We start from the raw sequence: 21,205 nt of genomic DNA, 5'->3' as shown, positions 1-21,205 counted from the left end.
TGTAATCTGCCCGAGGCTGTAGCACAGCCAGAGGAAATCTCATTTGCTTCCCTTAGCAATAAACCTTGCAAATCGTTATTTGTTCATAGATAACTAAAGATACTGGTAATATTCAGGCTTTTGCTTGGACTTGACCCCTTAAGAGACCAATATACTCTTTAAACACACGCTGATGGTGTTAGGATGGGGGGGGGGGAGGAGGGGATTTTCCTGCCTCCTGGATGGAGACAACCTGGCAAAGTTCGGAGCTGCACACCTGGGCTGAGCACCAGGAGCCCCTTCCTTTGGCCACAACTTAGATTTTGGGGAATTTTCAACCTCAGAGATACTTTGATTTCATGCACACCATTTATTTCTACCTCTCCTGGCCAGCTGTGCTTCAAGCTGCCTCAAAGTTGTGAAAGCTCAAGAGGCAGATCCACAACGAGCAGATTGAGCTGGGGCAGTGGATCTGAAGCCCCTTGGGTCCAGCAGGGGCTGTTGGATGCAGGATGCATCCCCGTCATCCCACATCCAACAGCGATGCCAGTACATCCCTGCACAAGCATGCAGCGGAGGACAAGAACCCACCTGGGATACTCCAAGGGTACTGAATGAGTACCCCAAGCACCCAGGTGGAACCCAGCCATTGGAGCCTCCTCCTAAACCCTTGAGCATCGCAGGAGACAGGCACCATAAACAGAAACATAGAGCCTTGCCAATATCACAGTATTTATTTTCTACGCCGTCTTACAGACCCCTCTCCACACAACCGTCTGACAGTAAGGCATTAAGACATATCTAAAGGTTTTCTGCAGCCACCCATGCCTGCTGCCTTAGCGCAGCGTCACCAGCTCTTCAGCAGAAGTGGGATGAATGGCAACGGTGTTGTCCAGGTCAGCCTTGGTGGCCCCCATTTTGATGGCCACAGCAAAGCCCTGCAGTATCTCGTCACAGCCCAGCCCTTGCATATGCAATCCCACCACCTTTGGGGAAGAAGAGAGAGGCTGGATAGGACACAGCACGGGCAGGCTGGTTTGAGTTGGAAGGGACCTTAAAGCTCATCCAGTTCCAATCCCCTGCCATGGGCAGGAACACCTTCCACTAGGCTAGGTTGTTCCAAACCCCGTCCATGGCCTTGAACACTTCCAGGTTCAAGGGCATGGGGCCTTGAACCCAATGGCTAGCCATTGGGCAAGCCTCAGCTTCTCTGGGGAACCTGTGCCAGGGCCTCACCACCCTCACAGGAAAGAACTTCCTAACATCTCATCTCAGTCTCCCCTTTGTCAGGTTAAAGCCATTCCCCCTTGGCCTGTCCCTGCAGGTCCTTGTCCAAAGACCCTCTCCAGGTTTCTTGTAGCCCCTTTAGGCATTTGGCAGCTGCTATAAGGTCTCCCTGGAGCCTCCTCTTCTCCATTCTGAACAAGCTCTCTCAACTTTTCTCCAGAGCAGAGGTACCCGAGCCCTCAGAAGATCTTTGTGGCCATCCATGAATCTAGGGTGAATGCTGGGCTTGATGCTGGGGGAGCTGGATCAGACCTGACCACGGGGGTACAAGAGGACCAGCTGTGGTCCTTTCCATCCCCATGCACTGCCCAGTTGTCCCCCCAACATCACCTCCACACACCTTCTCCTCCTTGCCAGCGCACACCAGCTTCATGACACACTTCACCTTCCTCTGGGTGACAGCGTGATACAAGGGGTTGAAGGATGTACTGTAGCTCTTCACATTCTCCCTCCCGTATGCGGCCACGGCTTCATCTGCAGCAGAAGACACAACACATGGGTGAAGGGGCTGTGCCATATGCACAAGGTGCTTATAATGAGGGACTCAAAGCACATTTTACAAGGCTCAGACCACTTGCTGGAGATCCGACTGTTTCCTTGAGCATCAAATCATCATCTCTGAGCTAATGTACCCAGCCCCGTTTGTCCCTACCTTCAGTGAGACCCACGGTGCCAATGGGTGGGTGGCTGAAGACAACAGTGGGGATGTAATGGTAGTCAAGCCGAGAGTCCTGCTTGCCCTCAAAGAGCCTGTGGGCCAGCTTTCTGCCAGCTGCAATGGCCACTGTGGGGAGGGACGAGGATGAGGAGCCTGAACTGTGGCACGAATGCACCATGGAGGGGAAGGTGGCACAGCCGTGGTACCTGGGGTGAGGAGAGCTCTCCCACACACGTCCCCAATGGCATAGACCCCTCTCCTGGTGGTGTTCTGGTATTCATCCACCACCACATGGCCTTTGGCATCCATCTGCACACCCTGCCATTGGGAAACAGCAGCTGCTTTTGGCGAAGTGTGATGGGTGGGATGGGACAAGCAGTGTCCATGGGGGACACATGCTGGTGGCCACAGTGCTACCAGCCGCAGGGAGATCATGGTGGGAATACCATCCTATGGCAGGCTCTGGAGACCCATGGGACCCCAAAGACCCATGGGTCCCCGAAGACCTGAGGGGCATCCTCGCACCAGCGCTGCCATCTCACCACTCGGTCCAGGCACAGGTCCTGGGTGTTGGGTTCCCTCCCCACAGCCCACAGCAGGCAGTCCACGTCCTGAATCACTTTCTCCGTTGGCTTGTGGCCTGGCATTAAGGAGGTCACTGTCACAGCCAAAAGCCCAGAAGGGGACTTGGTGACCGTCTTGACCTGTGGGGAACAATAGGAGCCACAGGGGAAGAAGGTGGCAACAGCTTTTGCCTTATAACAGGTGACAGTGGCCACACCACAGAACCAGGGATGCCCCAAAATGCCAGCATTCCCCCATGCCTGTCTCCCCAGGAAGGATGGGGAAAGCATGCCCATACCTGTGTGTGCTTCCAGACATCCACCCCGCTGTTCTCCAGCTCATGGGTGCAGTTTGAGCTGATCATGGAGTCGAAAGTCCTCAGAACCTGGGCAGGGACCCATCAGACGAAGGTCCACAGGTGAAGGCACCATCTGGCAGCCCCCTCCTTGGGCATTCACCTCTGCCCATGCCCCATCCAGGCCCAGAGAGGTTTGGGGTGTTAATGATCAAGTTCCCCTGTGTCTGTTTTTCCTTTAATTTGTTGGGTTATTTTATGTTCAAATCAGGGTTTGAAATAAAGCTCAAGTAAGCAGGTGCAGCAGCAGGAATGCCAGGCACAGGCTGGTGCCGCCAAGTTGCCTGGCAGCACACCTACACTCTGCTCTTCCTTACACCCATCCTTATACCCATCGGCATCACATCACAATCCTCTGCACCACCATTCCCATTCTCCTAAGCCTGCCATGGCTCAGACCCTCCTTTAGAAGCCCATATGGGAGTTGACAAGCAGGAAACTCTGGTGAGGTGGGATGCAACTACCAGGTGGCAAGCATGGCTGGGGACAACTGGTGGCAGGCACTACCTTGTCCTGGCGGATCAGCAGGGATGACTTGGAGCCCAGCGTGGAGAGGATCCCTGCGATTTCCACTGCAATGTAGCCGGCACCGACAATCACACTGCGCCTGTAGAGAAGGGGTGATGCCGTGTGTGAGCATGTGGAGCTGCTGGTGATGGTGGTGGCAAAGTGGTGATGGTGGTAAAATGAGCACTGTTTTACCTGGGCAGCTCCTCCAGGTCAAAGAAGCCATCGCTGGTCATCCCCAGGCTGGCACCTGCAAAGCAGAGCCCCTTTCGCACCCCTTCCCACCTTCCCCTCCCCCAAATCCCGCTTTGCTTCGACAGGATTCTGTCATGCTCACCGGGAATTTGGCTGTCAGAAGGGACAGTCGGGTGCCCGCCTGTGGCTATAAGGATGTGAGGAGCTGTGTATTTTTTCCCATCCACTTCGATGGTAGGCTCAGGATCAGCGGTGAACTTGCCATAGCCCCGAATGATGTCAATGTGAGCCTTGGTGGAGTAAGAATCACAGAATCATAGAATGGTTTGGGTTGGAAAGGACCTTAAGACCATCCAGTTCCAACCCCCTGCCATGAGCAGAGACACCTCACACTAGACCATATTGGCCAAGGCTCTGTCCAACCTGGCCTTGAACACTGCCAGGGATGGAGCATTCACTTCTGTGTGTGATTAACAACGGGACAAGGTGTGAGAGCCAGCAAATGGAGTCGGGGGGAAGATGACACCCATTAAGTCTGGAAAAGTGGCTGAAAATCCAACAGATCCTACTTCCTCACTCGGCTTGCAGGACAAACACATCCTCACCTTCTTGAGGTTATTCTCATAGATCTCATTGAGGCGCCTCACATAAGCATCACGCTTCTCTTTAATGGTTCTGGAAGAGAGCAGGGGCTTATTGCCACCGTAAGCAAATGAACCTACAGAGCTCAGAGAGAAACAATTCATTCCCTTCAGTACATGGCACCCACACCACAAAATAAACCAGCCACCAGCTACCCAGCCTTCCCCACCAGTGTGATGTTTTTGTGCCTGCCTTTGCTGCATCCATCTTTTCCAGTCTTTTCCCACCCCTTTTCCAAAATACAGCAGGAATCCAGGCTACATAACCAGCTCAGCATCCATCTACATGAAGCCTCAAAGCAGCCAGGGACCCCTTTGCGGCAGGCAACATACCACGGGGTCAAGGTGCTGCTCTGTGGCTGCTTCCCATGGGAATCGCACCAGGAGATGCTTGGTTCCACCTGGCTCTTTCCATGCTTACCTCCAGTTGAACTTGATGCTGGGTGTTTCAAAGCCATAGTCGGCGTGATCATGGACAAACTCCATGTGGACAGCCGCATTCCACATCACCTGCTCATGCAACCCGCAAGTCAGGATACGGGAAAATCCCAGCCACCCTTCCCAATGCTTTCCCTCTGCCCACAGCAGCCCACAGGACATGGATGTGAGCATATCACAGCATCCTGATGGCTCAATACACCCTGAGCCCCTGCATCCTCCCCACAATTCGGCAGACACCCACACCAAAGCCAGCAATGAAAGCACCCTTACCTTCTTTGGCACGCACCCGACATTGACCTAGAGGGGAGGTAAGAGTAAGTCTTGGCATTTTAAGGCTCAGTGTTTCAAAGGGGATGCCCTGGAGAGAGCATCCTTCATCAGACTGGTACCGAATCCCAGCTCTGTGCTCAGAATAATATATTAGGGATTATAGGTCTTTGGCAAAAGAGGGTTATAAGTGCCTTCAGTGCCTCAAGGGCTTGCCAATTGCCAACCCTCACTTCCTTGAAGAATACGGAAGGGGCAGAGTGTTTAAGTGGGTTTTTTTCCATTGATAATTTAAAGAAGATTCACTAGGAGAAAGGGATTTGCCATCCCCCTCCTGTCCAGGAAACGTCTGTACAGCAACTCTTCTATGGGAAACACACTTACAAGCATAAAACTCAAGCCTGCCCCTGGCATTCCTGAGGAACACGTTTGTTTTCTCTGCTCCCTGTGCCTGCCACATTCTGCTTTGCTGACGTTCAGTTGTTACCGAGATCAGAGTTGAGCTGTGCAGATCCTGACTCGACAACATCCATTTATCCTCCCCAGAACAGGCAGGAAGAGGGGGATTAGAACTAGATGATCAAAGGTCCTTTCCAACCCAAAGCATTCTATTATCACCCTCACACTTATAGAATTGGACCCTTTCTGCTTCCACGCAACTCAGCATGACACGGCAAATCCTCAACGGCAAATCCTCAAGCAATGCTCCGTGGCTAGGATAGCGCTTCTTGCCCTCTAGCTTACCCAGTGGACCGGGATGAGCCCGGGGGGACCCACTGCTGCATAACTCCTGTATCCCCATCCACCGCTCATGATGGGAGCGTGTGAACCCCCCGCGGGTGCCCCCGGACTCACGCAAGTGCCGCCTAAGCGATGCGGCTCCACAAGTGCAACGCGGGCTCCCAGCTCGGCCGCCCGCCGAGCCCCTGCCAGGCCCCCCGACCCGCCACCCAGCACCAGCAGCTCGTACGCAGCAGCCGCCATGACCCCGGCTCGGTAAGGCCCTGCCGCTCCGCTCTGCTCCGCCTCCCCGGTCCCGCCCCGTCCCAGCACGGCACCACGGGTTAGGGCTGACAATGGCAAGTTTATTGGTTCAGGTACAGCGAGGAGGGTTGCAAGCAGCTCAAGGACAAATGTAGGGTGAGGGTGAGAGGGAGGATAACAAAATAGAACAGCAGCAACAAAACAAAAAAAAAAAAAAAAGGGGGGGGGGGGGGTGGGGAGAGAGCAGAAGATAGACACCAAAAGGGAACGGAGCTTAAAAAGATACGGTTTTATCTGTGTTATGACAACGTACTCCCAGCAGGAATTGCTTCCTTTCTCCAGTTAAGTCAATGGGTCTTTCAGTAAAATAGTGTTGGGGGCAGAAGTTAGTATGCATTTCCCTTGCAAATAAACTCTAATTCATGCCAGTTAAACACTAGAACTAAAAATGTACAAAGAAGCCTTGAAGGAGATGAAGTGTTATCAGAGTTACCTTTTCCTCTCTGAACAGTCCAGAAGAAAAAACAATGACTACAAATACAGCAGGCAAACTGACTGTTGGGCTGATGGGGGTGGGATATACATAGTGTTGTAAGGAATTCAGTCTCAAGTTGTGCTAAACTCTCTTCATCCTCTGTATGGCACATTTTGGTCCATGATGGGGATTTTAAGTTGAGACGAACCCTGATTTCTTACAGAAACGTGTAAATATTGTTGCTCTTTAAAATGCCAGGTGTACTTCCTTCTACAAAGCTTAGGGGAGGTTTATAGGAAGTAGTCTGGGGTACGACGGGTCACATGAGGCTCTCCACGGCGAGGTGCTGGGTCAAACTGGAGGCTGCAGGAAAGGAAAGGGGATCATTTTCCCTCTGCCTCCACAAGGTACTTTCGAATGCCACAATATATACTAGACCAGCTCTCCTGCTGCTATCACTTTACCCATCCCAGCTGCTTCTACATAAGATGTTCCAGGTCCCCAGACAAACATCTGTGGGAATTACAACTGCAGCAGCTCAGCACTACTTACACATGAGCTCAGCTGAATGCAGAATTCAGACTATCTCACCCACCTTTACAAAGCCTAGCGCTACCGGAAAGAAAAATAAACACATAAATCAGTCTTTGCACCCTCCATGAAGCTTGGGTGATGGAGGGATTAAGGAAATGCAGAAGCTCCAACTCTCCAGAGAGCTGGGAATGTGAGATACTGCAGTGCCCAAACTTTTAAAAGCTTAACTCAATACTTATTAGATTTTCTTGCAGGTACAGCACACAATGTGAATTCCAGAGTGATCTGAGGTGGCTTTTCATGAAAGAAGCCCTTTGGAAAGGATCAGTCATTACTCACAACATAGAATAGTTAGGAAGAAAGGACAGCCCAAGACAGGTTACTCACAAGGAATATTTTAAAGTGTCATCTAGTTCCATAATAGCAGCCTGGTTCCCACAACGATAACAGTAATTGGGCGCACTGAAAATGGTAACCACGTTTCGGTCATGGCACCAGTTATAACCCTGCCAGGAAAGGAGAAAAAACAAAAAAGCATCTGTTAAACCTCAACCCATCTGAAGTTCCTCTTAAGATCTGAAATGATCCAAGGCATTTGTGAAACCACAGAGTTCTTGTAAGTATTTCCAACTCTGTTTCCTTTTAGTAGTACTCTTACCACCAGAACAAGTGGGTAGTTACCTGAAAGGAACAGCTCCAATCACTCTGCAGAGGGATCAGCCATTCATCACTGGTGTGTTTATCCATTCTGGACACAAATTATTGATTGTACCACAAATAAAACGCAAGATTTTTAGGTATGCCTTCAGCTTTCACGCACCACAAAGGGGAATGTGCCTGCTGGATGTGAATGACTGCTGACACACAATACCACTTAAGGGATCTACCTGGAATAGGTTTTAAAAACACAACTGCTCTACTGACCCACCTGGCATTTTTACAGCATGACATATAAGAATAGCTTATCAACAGCTAAAATTATGGCTTAATTCCTGCCATGTCTGACTGCCAAGTATTATAGGACAGCAGCAGTTTAAGTAGAGCAGTCAGCATGTAAGTAGGTTATTACTTCCAGAAACAAGGTGCGACAGGGTCCTTCTGTCAATCTGCTTGGAGAATAAGGAGGTGGGAAAGGGCAGAACACTCCTTTATTTACATAACAAGTCAAAGCCCATCATTTTATACTGCTTCTTGTTTCTACATGATTCAAGTCTCTTTCATATTTGCCTGTGTAACGCATTTAGGTGTCCACTTATGCCAACCCAGTGGAAGGTCTCACCGAGGAGACAAGAATCGGAATCTCCGTTTTGTTAGCCCCACGTACCAAAGTGTTTGCCCTACCTCCATGACAAGTTGGTGAGCACGGGAGACCAGTGTGAGACCATTGGCATGGTTAAATGTTTCGGAAATATCTTGCCCAAAGGTGTAGCCAGCACCACGTGGAGAGATACCCCAGCCGCCACGATCATCTGGATCCGACCATAATAGATCACACATTGGGCCCTTGAAAGAGGAAGTGTTCTGCATTAGATCACTAACAAGATTTTAAAAGTGTTTTCCTGTAACAGTATATTTTATTTACAGTAAGAAGATTGCCAGCAGGTCCTTCTCCATACAAGGTACAAGTGTTCATTTAACACATGTTAATCACTCTCGCTACTTACTCAGTGTCTCACTCAGCATCCCTCCACCCACCAAGAAATTAATACTGAGAAACGAATCCACAATACCAGAAATCTGTTCCCACCTCCTCTTCCATGTGTTCCTTTTACCACTTCACTTCAGTCAGAGATACAAAGACACTGAGAGCAGCTTCACATTCTAACTCCTAGCTTTCACAGTGTGGTAAGAAAAGCCACGTGGGAAGGTATATAAATCCAAGGATGCACAGTGGGTTTGCTGGTGCCAGCCAAGTAGCAATAGATTAAAGAAAGGGAAATAACTCATGGGAGGTTGAACTAACTATTCCAGAGACTGATGTTAACCCTTCAGCAGCTCTTCTGGCAAGGTATTAATAATTTAATTTCCTCTCTAAACAGTCTATTGTTGGACTTGATATATTACACACATCTAACAGTCACAAATGAAAGCTCACCAGCATTCCTTGCTGAGCTACTAAGGGGCAGTAAAGACACTCTTGTATTAATCCAACCTGCTGCTGCTTCCGACGCACAACTCTGAGTTGTGTGGCCCGGATCACACCGACTCCATGTGGAGATCCTCAGACAGCCAGATTTCAGCACACAGATATGCAGCACATGACTGGGAAAATCCCAGAGCAACAGTATCACCATTACACAGGTAGATGTCCCAACCAGGTAGCCCCCTCGTTCTGGGAGTAATTCACACAGCTGATTATAGTTTGTGGAAGGCTTGGGCAAACTTTGCTAAATTGCTCTTGCTGTTGTACCAAAGACATTGCAGGACAAGCAGCTCATTTTAATCATGGAACATTGAACTCTATTTGTAAGCCCCAACTACTCCAACACAGAAGAGCAATTTGCTGCCCCTGGAGCTCAGAAGCTGGTTTCTTCAAGTTGTGATCTCAGGCCCCCAGAACACGATGAACAAGGTGTAACACCACAGTGGAAAGAGTTGGCTGGGGAGAAAGGATGGTGACACAACATGGCTTCACGTGGTAGTTGTCTGTTCACAAGCAAGTCTGTGGGTGAGGCTGAAGGTAGTAAACATCTTCCGCTGCCAAATACTATTCTTCAAGTCAGCGTGACAGTGAAAAAAATCCCATGATTCTGTGACAAACAGCTGTGAAACTCCCATCTCTCTCCTTTTGTACACTGCTGTAATTAAAGTATACTGACCTGCGTGCCTGGCCCAAACGTATGCTCATCTGCTCCTAGCTTTTACAAAGGCAATAACCTGCTTTCTAACTCCGTGTCTGTGTGTCTCTTGCAGCTTAAATGGATTTCAAAGTGAGGCTACATTTGTATTTTCCACCAACAGGTATCTAATTTTATGATCCATTTCCTTTCTTGTTACCTCATGTGGAACTTCCTGCAGGCGGTCCAGAGCCCTGATATGATCCAGTGTATCTATGGATGGAGAGAGGCCACCATGGAGACAGAAAATCTGTTTCAGAAAAAGAGTGCAACCCATTCAGTGCACAAATTTATGGGAAGACTCAGAAATAGCTGGTTTTAACTGTTATCATTCTTGTACAATTGCAGCCATGTCACTCTCACAGCAGAAAAAAACAAATTTAATTCCTGCAGAAGGAAACAAAACTGAAAGGGTGCACCTTGCATACAGAAATCAGGGGAACAATAAGGCAACAACAAAGACATCAATCCTTCCATTTTAGGAATATCTTGCCTCATGGCCACTACTCGGCTCGCATCTGATATATCATGAGGGATCCCCACTTCTTGAGCAGTCAATTAAAATGATCCACACATGCAATACTCTGCTATTCCTCCAGCAGCAGAATCAAAAGCTTTCCCCACACCGTCAACTTACGTTAAAACCTCACTAAATTCATCCCCAAACCCACAATAAGTACATAGTCTTTGAAAAAATTCAGAACACAACCTGAGCGACCTTCTCTGAGACTGTCCATGCAGAGGTCAGACAATACAGTCTACATGACACCCCAAATGAAAGCATTTTCCCCACTCAACACTTACCTGGCCATCTACTAGAGCTGTAAGTGGAAGATAATCAAACAGATCTGTGAAGTACTTCCAGACATTGGCATTGCCATACTTTCGCAGACATTCGTCATAAAAGCCATACACTTGCGTGATTTGCCTGCTCTCATGGTTGCCCCTCAGTATGGTGATGCGTTCTGGGTAGCGCACCTATTGACAAAGAAAATAGTTCTTTAACACAAGGATTGTACCATCAATATGGAAACAAAGAGCAATGGAATATTTTGAACAGCGGTCAAGCATTCAGCTCTGTTACAGAACAGCATGCGGCCATTAATGCTTTTCAATTTACACGCCTAGCTCAAGCCAATGGCAGCATCAAGGGGAGGAGTGATTCTTTCCAAACTCCCCCAAAATATGGTGTTTTGCCCAAGGCTGCTGTAGGAAAGCTGTCAAACCTTACCTTCAATGCTACTAGAAGAGTCACTGTTTCCACTGAGTAGTAGCCTCTGTCCACATAGTCTCCCATGAACAGGTAATTTGTGTCTGGCGATTTCCCACCAATTCTAAAGAGTTCCATGAGGTCGTGGAATTGACCGTGGACATCCCCACAGACGGTGACGGGGCAACGTACCTCTTGCACGTTAGATTCCTTTGTAAGGATTTCTTTAGCCTAGCATGAAAACACATATTTAGGACAAAAAGGTAGGAAGCTCCTCCATAAGCAGGTGCAGATGTTATTCCACTGCATGTTATTCACACTGGAAACCCGATTTCAGTCCAGTAGCTCAAGCTGACCACTAGAAAAACAGTGGTTTGTTGGATAAGCAAATACAAAATGCATTTTACAAATCCCTGTGCAGGAAGACAAGCAGGCTTGCTAGCATGAGGCCAGATTATTAAAATCTTAGTGTAACACCAAGTACTGACAAATTCAAAGGAGTAATTACCAAGTTAATCCCCAGCCTCCCCCAAAAGAAAGCAGTGTGAACTTCAAGCCTTGCATTAGACATACCACTCACATCACCACTGGGGTTCACCCACAAATTCTGTGCTTCTTCCAAACATTTCTCCAGTGCAGACAAGACAAAGCACTATTCCAGTCAGCTTCATCAGCTTCACAGGCTGACATTATCTTCTTAAGCACAACTGGCTTATTTTTTAACCTAAAGATTATGACAGATTTCTCTCTGTGTTCAACACAGCTCAGGTCAGTTCATCTCACCTATGTGATCGAGATCTATCAGTCTAATCTGACTGCCAAAGTCAAGCGCTACCCAGTTACATGATACTTAGAAGCTTTCATCTCAAGAATCCCAGCATTCTTCTCAGTGTTGTGGGCCATCCCATGTCCTGTCAGCAAGAGTTCAGTGTATGAAAACAGAGATGAGGCGGTATTTTTGCTGTCTGCAGGTAAGGGCAGAAATACCAGAAGAGCTAGGGCATGCCACATGGGCGACTATCATGGTCTTCTGACCAACCTGATTTTCAAAAAGCATGTATCAAGCTAGATATTATTTGATATACCAGTAGGAAAACTATGGCCTCCTAGACTTCAGATAGAAGGCATATGAAACGTGATGACATGACTTACACACAGAATCCCTCCTGCCACGTTTCAGTCTGCCTACCATTTCAAGGGATGGCTCTCAGTCCCACGCCACCATGTGGAACCATGCACATTACCACCTTTGCCAGCACTGACAGCTCATCCTCACCACCTTCCTCCTCTGGGATAGGATCCCTCAGGCTTCCCTCCCTTGCTGCACACTCATAAACCTTAAGTGCTTTCCCAAGACCAGGATTTCACAGCAGTGGCCCATGCCATGGAAACAGCTCTACAAACAGCCTGTTTCCTCCATATCGACAGAGCCAGCTCACTGTGTGATTGCTGAGCAGAGATGACATTAGGAAAGGCTGCATGTGACAAAGGGGCTCATCTGGCAGAAACACTGGGCAACCACTATGGCACCAGGTAAGCAGAACTGTGTCACTCTGGCAAATAATAACCAACACAAGCACCAGTGCCAGCGCTGCTCCAGTTCTTTCAGACTGCATTGCAGTGAGACTGAAGCTGCATGTCAGGAGAGGGAACCTTCACTGCACATTCCAAGAACACGTGGGAACTAACAAATCCATTTCCCTTGCAGAGGGACAGATTCTTCTTACTCTTGCTTAAGCTATCAAGGAAAACAAGTATTCCTACGCCTCCCTTCACTAACCTGGCACAGAACACCACTGTATATGCAAGAGGCGCTTCTCTCTTGCCCAGGGTGTTTTCTTCTGCCAGATTTCCAATCCTTTTCTAAGAGCAACAGTTTAACAGTTCTAAAAGCAGGTCACACACAACTGGAAAAGCAAAGTCAGAAGCAATTTGAACATATGGAGTCACAACCAGCTTCCCCTGTGGTACCCAGATGGCAACAAAATGACCACAGATGGAGGGATGGCATCCCTGGATTTAGTCATCTCTTCCTCTACACGCAACAATTCCTCTGCTAATTACAGCCACATAATGCAGCCTATCTGCATTACCTTGTTATCATCAAATATCATGTTTGTTTTCCTGCCTCCAGCTCATCAACTAATGCAGATCAGTGCTCCAGGCACATATGAAGCACAGGGGACACCCACAGATAGGCTCAGTCTGATCTGAATAGAAGGGATGAAAGATTGCCAGTGCTGAACAGTTCCCAGCAGGCAGTAATCCAACTACTCGTGGCCAAGTCCCTTAGCTCAGGATGGAGCAGCTACTACCTGCTGCAACCAGGAAGAAGCTGCTTACTGAGGACACCCTCAGTGGGCTCCCTGAGGACACCTGCATTCACATTCAAATCTCTGCTGCCTTGCCTCTTTCAGGGAAAGAGGCATACTCAGAAGGAATAACTAAAACCCAAGAAGTCTAGGGCTTGGACAGCATTTAGCGTGCCCCTTGCATGGTATTTAACCTGAGGGATGTGATCCTGATCCTCAAAGACACATCCTGCACACTGACTGGATGGCATAAGGTCTACCTTGTAGTTGTGACTGGAATTGCTGAACATGTGGTTTTGAGTGCAACAGTAGTACTTGAATTCTTTTTCCTTATCTTTAAAAACATCTATAGCACCTTTTGAGATCATCTATCCTCTGTGAGACAAATACAGAACAAACCCGCTCAGTGCGTTCTGATTGTTGCACAAAGCAACAGACAGGGTTACACTGTAACCTGGAGCTAACTTAACCATAGAAAGTGGGGGGGACTTTTTGCTCTTTCTTATAGTGCATAATGCTCCCTTCCCAGATGCGTAAAAAGACGGACACTGTACACATGCCATACACACTTATCAGTGTCTCAACCACACCATCACCCTCCACCTCTCTGATCTGCCCAGAAAACCCACGCACCCACCTGAAGATCCACACACAGGTAGAGCAGCACAGGCAACAGAGATGAGGAGCTCCTTCTGCACAGTAGTTGGGCACACTGACATTAAATGCATCCTTCAAAGGTGGACCAGCCCAAGTCCTGAAAGCTTGGTACTAGGAGAGCCTAGAAGTTTCCCCTCATGAGAAAGGAGAAACTAACTGCTAAAAAGCAGCAGCTTCTTTAGCTGCCTACCATGCAGCCTATTTTAGCTTACTAGGTAGACAAAGATACATGCACACAAATAGATTAAGCCTGTCATTCCAATGCTGCAGAGCTGGTTCTAATCATGCTCAGGAACTGGCCACAGAAGTTTGCCATCATGTGGCTTTCTAATGCCAAATAGTACCTGTAAAATTTTAAGCATCATTAAAAACATCCCAGAAAAGTGGCAATTAGCCAGTACACTCTGCTTGCATGTTTCAATGGGCCAAGCTAACGGTGAAGTAAAATGCTTTAAAATAACAAAAACACCATTGCAAAACAGGATAGAAAAAAAATCTGATACAACTAAACTGCCCTAAATTATCACAATTTACTTAAGAAGGTTGTTAAATGACTATGACTACCTTTGCTTTAGAAAGCCATGACTAATACTACTGGCTTCCTAAGCATGTGTCCCAGCTGCTCTGGACAAAAACCATACTCAGGTCAGAGTAAAAAGCAGCAGCTTTTAGGTATTTTTACTTAATAAACCTCAATTAAGCACAAGTTACCACATCTGTGCTCAAAATTACTTTGAGGAGCAGACTACTTCGTAGCTGTGAGCTTGCCCATTGTCTCAACTCCCCTCTCTTTCCCAGTTTTAGATCCTATAGATCACCTTTGTAGACTGGTACACCAGCTTGGCTGCTGTCCACTCCTTAGTCCATGTGGAAGGAGGCTGGAGAATGCACGTCCCAGTAATTTACTGTGTTGGCCTTGAAGAGGAAGTGGAGTGGTCTCAGGGCTTGAACACAACCCATTGATGAGCTGCTCTGAAACTCGAAATGCTTCACCAGCTTTGAGACTACCATCAGGATCACCAGGAGGCTAATCCCTCTGTGAGAGACTTAATCACATCCACTATCACACGGTTCAGATTTGTCTATGCTAACTATGTAAACTGATTCTAATTGTGAGATTATGATCCATCCTAGGAGGCAGACTTTCAGCACTGTGCTTCCCCTAGAGAAGGCCAAAGACCCCAAGCACCTGCTTTGCATACAAGATCCTCTGAGAGCACAGAAACTCAGGTCCTTCTAGGAGATTTATTTACTGCACCACGATCTTGGTTTGACCCATAGAGGCTCTTACATGGAGTTTCTGATGCAAATTCAACTCAACTGTTATTCTATCAACTGCGACAGACCAAACTATTATGTCAGCAAATATGCTGAGGATATTAAAATCCCAAGGAGCTTGGCGTGAACAAGAACCAGACAGATTCTCCTCAAATGAGATGGAATCCAGAGGGATGGAGCTGTCCTGCTGCCCTTCAGCAACGATGAAGCAGAGGACACCCTGAAGCCTCAAGAGTGATGGACACTGTTACACATGCTCCTAGAGGTACTTGGCCCAGCACATCCCAGGATAAGCATCAGTACTACAGAGATGAAACATTCCTGGCCATGACTCAACACAACACTTGCAATCTCATGGTTTGATCCTCATCCAGGTTGCTACTTAGCTCATACTAATTTCACCAATTAGTGCCCAAGAGCTTGCTAACTCATCCTCCTAAAATCGTTCTTAGACGAAACAATCTCAAGAGGGCAGAAGCGTCATAGGTTCATGCCAGTAACAGCAATACTCCCTACAGCCTCAACTGGCTCCTGCTGCTTGGTTTGAAGAATCAATTTACAGTTACCACTCACTAACCGTACAAGAAATGTATGTCTTCATTAGTGATTAAAATCCTTTTCCTCCCACCACTTCACAACACAAAGTTCTCAAGCTGCTCACAGCAATGAGACTGTAACCCTTCTTACACATCCAAACAATAAGGATAGAAAAAAGAAGCTACCAAGAGAGATGGTTATGGATGGTTGCTTGCTTATGTTTAATTTAAGAGACAGCCTTTTACTCACCTGCTTTCATATCGCATTTTATTACCTTTGTGAAAAACTCTCTTCCCTAGGATAAGTACTAACTCCCTCACCTGCAGCAGAGTTCATTAGCTGACCTGACTTGAACTTCAAAACCCAAGTATTCAGAGAATTCCTCTCCAAACTTGGGAGTGCTTCCTACCAAATCAAATGAACTTTTTGGCCTTTTAACCTGACTTTAAATGTTCAAAATACAGGTTACAACCTGTTCAGGTTCAAAGGCAGTTCGATGCAGCCAGTGCTACACTGCTATCAGTACCCAAACTAACAACATCAAAGCCAGCATCAGCACAGAAAGCTGCCATGGCACCTCCAATGAAAGGGCGACATAATCCAACACAGAAATCTATAGATTTTCACTGTTTATTTAGTGAAAGTGGAAAAAAGTTTCAACAGCCTTCCACCATAGAGTCTAAGACCATGGCGTTAAGAGTAGCATGAGATGCAAGACACCCGATGTACGTTTCCCCAATGTTCTACAACATTCTCATGTCTACAAACTCTAGCAGTGATCATAATGTCTGTCCTTCTATTATCCTTTGAATGCTGCATTTTAGCTAGATTTCATTTTAAAGACCAGCAGAACAGTAATCAAGTGTTCTCATGCTGTCTTGATATGACATCTTGATTAGCTGCATGAAGAATACAAGACTGATGAGCTGCCAAAATGATGCTGCACATTCACCTGGGCAGGTGAAGACAATGCAATTTCTACAGGTGCAAATTTCAACAGCTTTCAGAGTGCAGAATAATTTGGCATGCCCTGAACAACTCTAGCCGTGTGCAATCTTTCCCTCTTTACTGTCCATTATGCCAGCACTTAAAACCAAGAGTGACCCATACAGGCAAATCTATGACTTGTTTCTTTGGGGTTTTTCCCTCACCTCATTTTGATTTTTTTTTTTTTTATAACCTATCAAACTCTTTCACAAATTTAAACCCAAGGCAAGAGGTACTATTGTGCTTGCCCTCTTAGAAATTAGTCACAGAAAAGGGAGTGCTAAGAAGTGAGACAAGGTTGGTAAAGGCTTCTCCAAATATTACCTCAAGGAAATAAACTGAACCAGCTTTCTGCCAGGGCTACTTCACACCAAAAGCAAGTCTGCACACCCAAAGGCTTTCTGAAGCCCCTTTCCACTACAAGATGGGAGACACAACCACTCCCCCACAATTTAATAAGCCAAATAAGAGCATTGCAGAGTACTTAATTCATACCCAGTCATTCTAACCAGTTACCAGCACCATTGAAGAAAGGTGCTGCGACAGATGACATTTGTTTCATGCCATGCTCCACAGCTTTAGGCCTCCTACCTGCTGTCTGGATAACAAACACCCTCCCCACCTCCAGCTGCCACTCCCCCTGCGTACCATGCAGGCCCTGACATACAGCTGCATTCTGCTGGCACTGTCCTCCTGCTCCTCAAAATACAGCAGCCACAGCTACTTAACAATGCAGCCAGAGAAGAAGGGAAAAAGTCTTCTGTAACAGCTTGTGGGTCAGAACAGCAGTTCCCAAACAGGAACACTTGGAGTAGGGTACACATCAGACTAATAAATTCTTTCAGGATTATTAGCTGAACCTCACACAGAAGAGAACACAGTCACAGAGAGCTCATCCTCACTTTTCAAGATCAAGGGGCCCTACAAGAAATCTGGAGGGGGACCTTTTACAAGGTCATGTAGGGACAGAACAAGGGGGAATGGCTTTAAACTGAAAGAGGACAGATTTAGATTACATATTAGGGAAGCGTTCAAGGCCAGGCTGGACGGGGCTTGGAGCAACCTGGTCTAGTGGAAGGTGTCCCTGTCTGTGGCAGATGGTTGGAACAAGATGAGCTTTAAGGTCCCTTCCAATCCAAACCAGTCTGGGATTCTAATGATTGTATGGTCTCTACTCTTCGAGCCACTGCTGTCAGTCCCTGCTGCAGCACCAGTTCTTCTCATCACGATCCCTCAGAACTGATGGAGAAAGTCATAAACCAAATGGACAGCTCTGGCATGGAGTCCTTCATAGTCTCTGCCTGTGGCATTCAAGTAAGCAGCTCCTACCTTTTCGATGAGCATTCCGGCACATTACGAAGCTGCAGCACAAACCCTCTCTACTGTTCAGACTTCATCACTGCTGTAGTCTACTGAGGCTTCAACAGAAGGAAATAGCTCCACCTTTTGAAGCTGGCACCAAGATGTTTATAGTCACTGGTCAAAATGCGTTGCCATGAACAAGCATCAGAAAACATGTTCCCCATCTGACAGATAATGTCTAAAGACAAGTCTAAAGACTGGTCCCCTGATGGGGAAAAAATAATTAAAAGGTCTTGACAGTATACACTGAACAAGTGCACACAGAAATTTGCCAAAGGACTGTCCAAACCCCAGTCCAAAATAGCAGATGCTGTCCTTCCTCCAACCATTTCTCATTCTATTTTAGTCTCCTCAGCAGCTTGTTTAGGTCGACATTACAGATCATCTCTTCTCCCCCTCTCCTTTCCTAGATTTCACACTGGACATCAAAAGGTTTCCTCTTGGATTTTTATTGTGTAGCTGCTTCACATTATGAGACAGAAGGCACAAGTGCAATGTGATGTCCCTGAAAAACAGAATGGGTTTTCCAATGCAACCACCACCCCAGTCCTCTACCACAATTTAGGTGAACCCAAAGCCAAAAGGTGAAAAACAGACTATTGAGATGTGGGTGGAAAAAAAAATAATAATAAAAAAAAAACAACAACAACAAAAAACATGCCAGACTGCTTTGGGTTGGAAGGGACCTTAAAGTTCATCCAGTTCTAACCCCCTGTCACAGGCAGGGACACTTTCCACTAGACCAGGTTGTTAAGCTGCTCAGTTGAAAAGTACCTGGGGATGGTGATTTAACAGAGATGAATATGAGCTTGTGGCCAGGCAGCCAAGAAGGCCAACAGCATCCTAGCCTGTATCAGCACCAGTGTGGCAGCAGGGCCAGGGCAGTGACTGTCCCCCTGTACTTGGCAGTGGTGAGGTCACACCTTGAATCCTGTGTTCAGTTTTGGGCCCCTAACTACGAGAGAAATATTGAGCTGGTTTAGAGAAGGGCAACACAGCTGATGAAGGGTCTGGAGAACAAGCCTGATGAGGAACAGCTAAGGGACCTCAGGGGATTTAGTCTGGAGAAGAGAAGGCTCAGGAAGGGACCTCATCACTATATAAAAGACTACCTGAAAGAAGGTTGTAGTGAGGTGGGGTTGGTCTCTTCTCCCCACAGGTAACAATAAGGCAAGAGGAAACGGCCTCAAGCTGTGCCAGGGGAGGTTTAGGTTAGAGATTAGGAACAATTTCTTCACCAAGAAAGTGGTCAGGCATTGGAACAGGCTGCCCAGAGAATGGTGGAGTCACCATCCCTGAAGTGTTCACAAGCCATGTAGATGAGGCCCTCAGTGACATGGTGCCTTGGCAGTGCTGTGGTAATGGTTGGACTTGATGATCTTAAAGGTCTTTTCCAAAGTGGCTGATTCTACAGTTCAGTAAAGCTCTCAGCTGCTCATAAATCCTATAACTGTGGCATTTTTGACGCCAGAAAACCACTGGCACTGTGAACAAGAGGCCCTCCCATCTCAGACACACCACAGTGCAGCATCACGGCGAGCAGGGGGAGAAGAGGGAAACCTGTTTCCCCGCCACGGCCCCATCATGCCGGGACGCTTTGCTCGCAGCTCCCCGGTACCGCCAGCCCCAACCAAAACCCTCCAGTTCGCAGAGGGAGGACGAGGGGAAGCCGGCCCCGCACTCACCTTCTCGCAGAGACTGCGGACCTGGCTCTCGCTCAGCTGCCGGCACTCGTTCAGCTGCTCGATCCATTGGTCCAGCTCCTTAGCGAACCCCTTCTCCTCCATGGCTGCGGGACGGGGGACCGGGCAGGGCAGGGCAGGGTAGAGCAGGGCCCAGCCACGCTGGTCGCCCCGCAAAGGCCCGGGCCCGCCTTAACGGCGGCGGCGCAACAACCGGGACGCGAGGCCTGGCGCACTCCGCGTAATGGCGGGTCCCCCCCTCCGTTTCCCTGTCCTGCGCACTTCCGGCCACACCCACCTCGCGTAACGCACATCCGGCGCCCCCCCGACAGCCCTGCCCCTTGTCCCGAGGGTCACCGCCTCCCGTGGGGCGGGGCGGGGCGGGGCGGGGCGGGGCGTCCGTTGGGGTGTGCGCGGGGTCATAGGGGCACAGACTTTGGCAGGGATGTTAAAGCTCACCCAGTTCCGACCCCCTGCCTGCCGCGAGCAGGGACACCTCCCACTAGAGCAGGTTCCTCCGAGCCCTGTCCAGCCTGGCCTTGAGCACTGCCAGGGATGGGGCAGCCACAGCTTCTCTGGGCAACCTGTGCCAGGGCCTCACCACCCTCACGGGGAAGAACTGTGTAATGTCCGATCCGGGATCAGGCCTTCCACCCTTGGCTTCCCGATTCAAATTCAGGTTTTTACCTCTGGGCTTGCAGCCGGCCCTAATGATTGCCACAGCACGGCCTGGCTACGGGAGAGCTTGTTGCAAGGTGTGCGTTAACATTAATGTAACACGTAGTAATGTAAAATAACGTTCCCCTATGTGAGCATAAGGGAAGCGGACACCTGCTGTAAAAATAATCCCTGGTTTGTCCAAAATGACCCCCAAAAGTGCATCCTAGGTCTCAGGAGGTTATGATGCAGCATGAAAATAAATGCTGAGAGGCTTTTATTTGTGCCTTTCAAATTTATAAGGTTTCTTCATTATTTAATAGGAGGAAGCACTATAGCATACTAACATATTTGCTTACAGTCTGGTGCTTGATGCATCTCATGGTCAGCCCGAAATTGCTACTGATCTGCGAGCGTGTCTTACCTGCTGCAGGATACACAGCTCTTGGTTTGATCTTCCATACATTTTGACATGCTTTGCCGTCTCCTCAGTAGCAGCATGTAACAGCATTGTATAGTGTCAATGATACAATAACCAGTTATTAGATTGATGAGGTTTGGAGCGCTGGGTATGCTTGAGTTATGGGTGCCTGGCCCAGTCAGCAAGGACTGTGATTTTAGGAGATCACAGGTGGTAAGCATTCCTGGGATTTTTAGCAGAGTAGCTAACTGCAGTTAGCCACTGCAGTAGGTTTTTTTTCATGTCAGATGGAAAACCTGAGAATGGCTGAGGAACTACTCAGGTGGGGGGGAACACTAAAGCTAGACTTGTGGGCTTTACCCTGAGGTGAAGGAGAAA

General features: G+C 48.0%; 2 protein-coding genes across 10 annotated transcripts; both read right to left on the bottom strand.

Moving 5' to 3' along the window:
* Positions 1-698: 698 nt before the first annotated feature.
* GSR (glutathione-disulfide reductase) lies at positions 699-5,895 on the bottom strand. Of its 9 annotated transcripts, none has more exons than XM_061463417.1 (13): positions 5,750-5,895; positions 4,797-4,924; positions 4,608-4,697; positions 4,151-4,220; positions 3,688-3,835; positions 3,546-3,600; positions 3,351-3,450; positions 2,787-2,873; positions 2,467-2,628; positions 2,131-2,242; positions 1,919-2,050; positions 1,607-1,740; positions 699-965 (listed from the first exon to the last, which is right to left on the bottom strand). In XM_061463417.1, the coding sequence occupies exons 1-13, from the start codon at positions 5,876-5,878 to the stop codon at positions 816-818; spliced, it is 1,497 nt and encodes a 498-aa protein (XP_061319401.1). In that variant the 5' UTR covers positions 5,879-5,895; the 3' UTR covers positions 699-815. The 9 variants fall into 9 exon arrangements, with proteins under 9 accessions (XP_061319401.1, XP_061319407.1, XP_061319421.1 ...); XM_061463423.1 differs by having other exon boundaries at positions 699-986; positions 4,608-4,696; positions 4,898-4,924; XM_061463437.1 differs by having other exon boundaries at positions 4,608-4,696; positions 4,898-4,924.
* A 63-nt stretch (positions 5,896-5,958) lies between these two features.
* PPP2CB (protein phosphatase 2 catalytic subunit beta) lies at positions 5,959-20,033 on the bottom strand. The gene is made up of 7 exons (XM_061463633.1): positions 19,753-20,033; positions 10,956-11,165; positions 10,529-10,702; positions 9,885-9,974; positions 8,229-8,390; positions 7,275-7,393; positions 5,959-6,716 (listed from the first exon to the last, which is right to left on the bottom strand). Exons 1-7 carry the CDS (start codon positions 19,852-19,854, stop codon positions 6,644-6,646), a joined length of 930 nt encoding a protein of 309 aa, XP_061319617.1. The 5' UTR covers positions 19,855-20,033; the 3' UTR covers positions 5,959-6,643.
* Positions 20,034-21,205: the final 1,172 nt, after the last annotated feature.

This window comes from Pezoporus flaviventris, unplaced genomic scaffold, assembly GCF_033815535.1.
Source record: "Pezoporus flaviventris isolate CSIRO_AGI_PZ_B2104156 unplaced genomic scaffold, CSIRO_AGI_Pfla_v1 ptg000002l, whole genome shotgun sequence".
NCBI classification, from domain to species: domain Eukaryota; kingdom Metazoa; phylum Chordata; class Aves; order Psittaciformes; family Psittacidae; genus Pezoporus; species Pezoporus flaviventris.
Note: the sequence above shows the minus strand (reverse complement) of the source record. Positions and strands in the feature narration are given on the sequence as shown.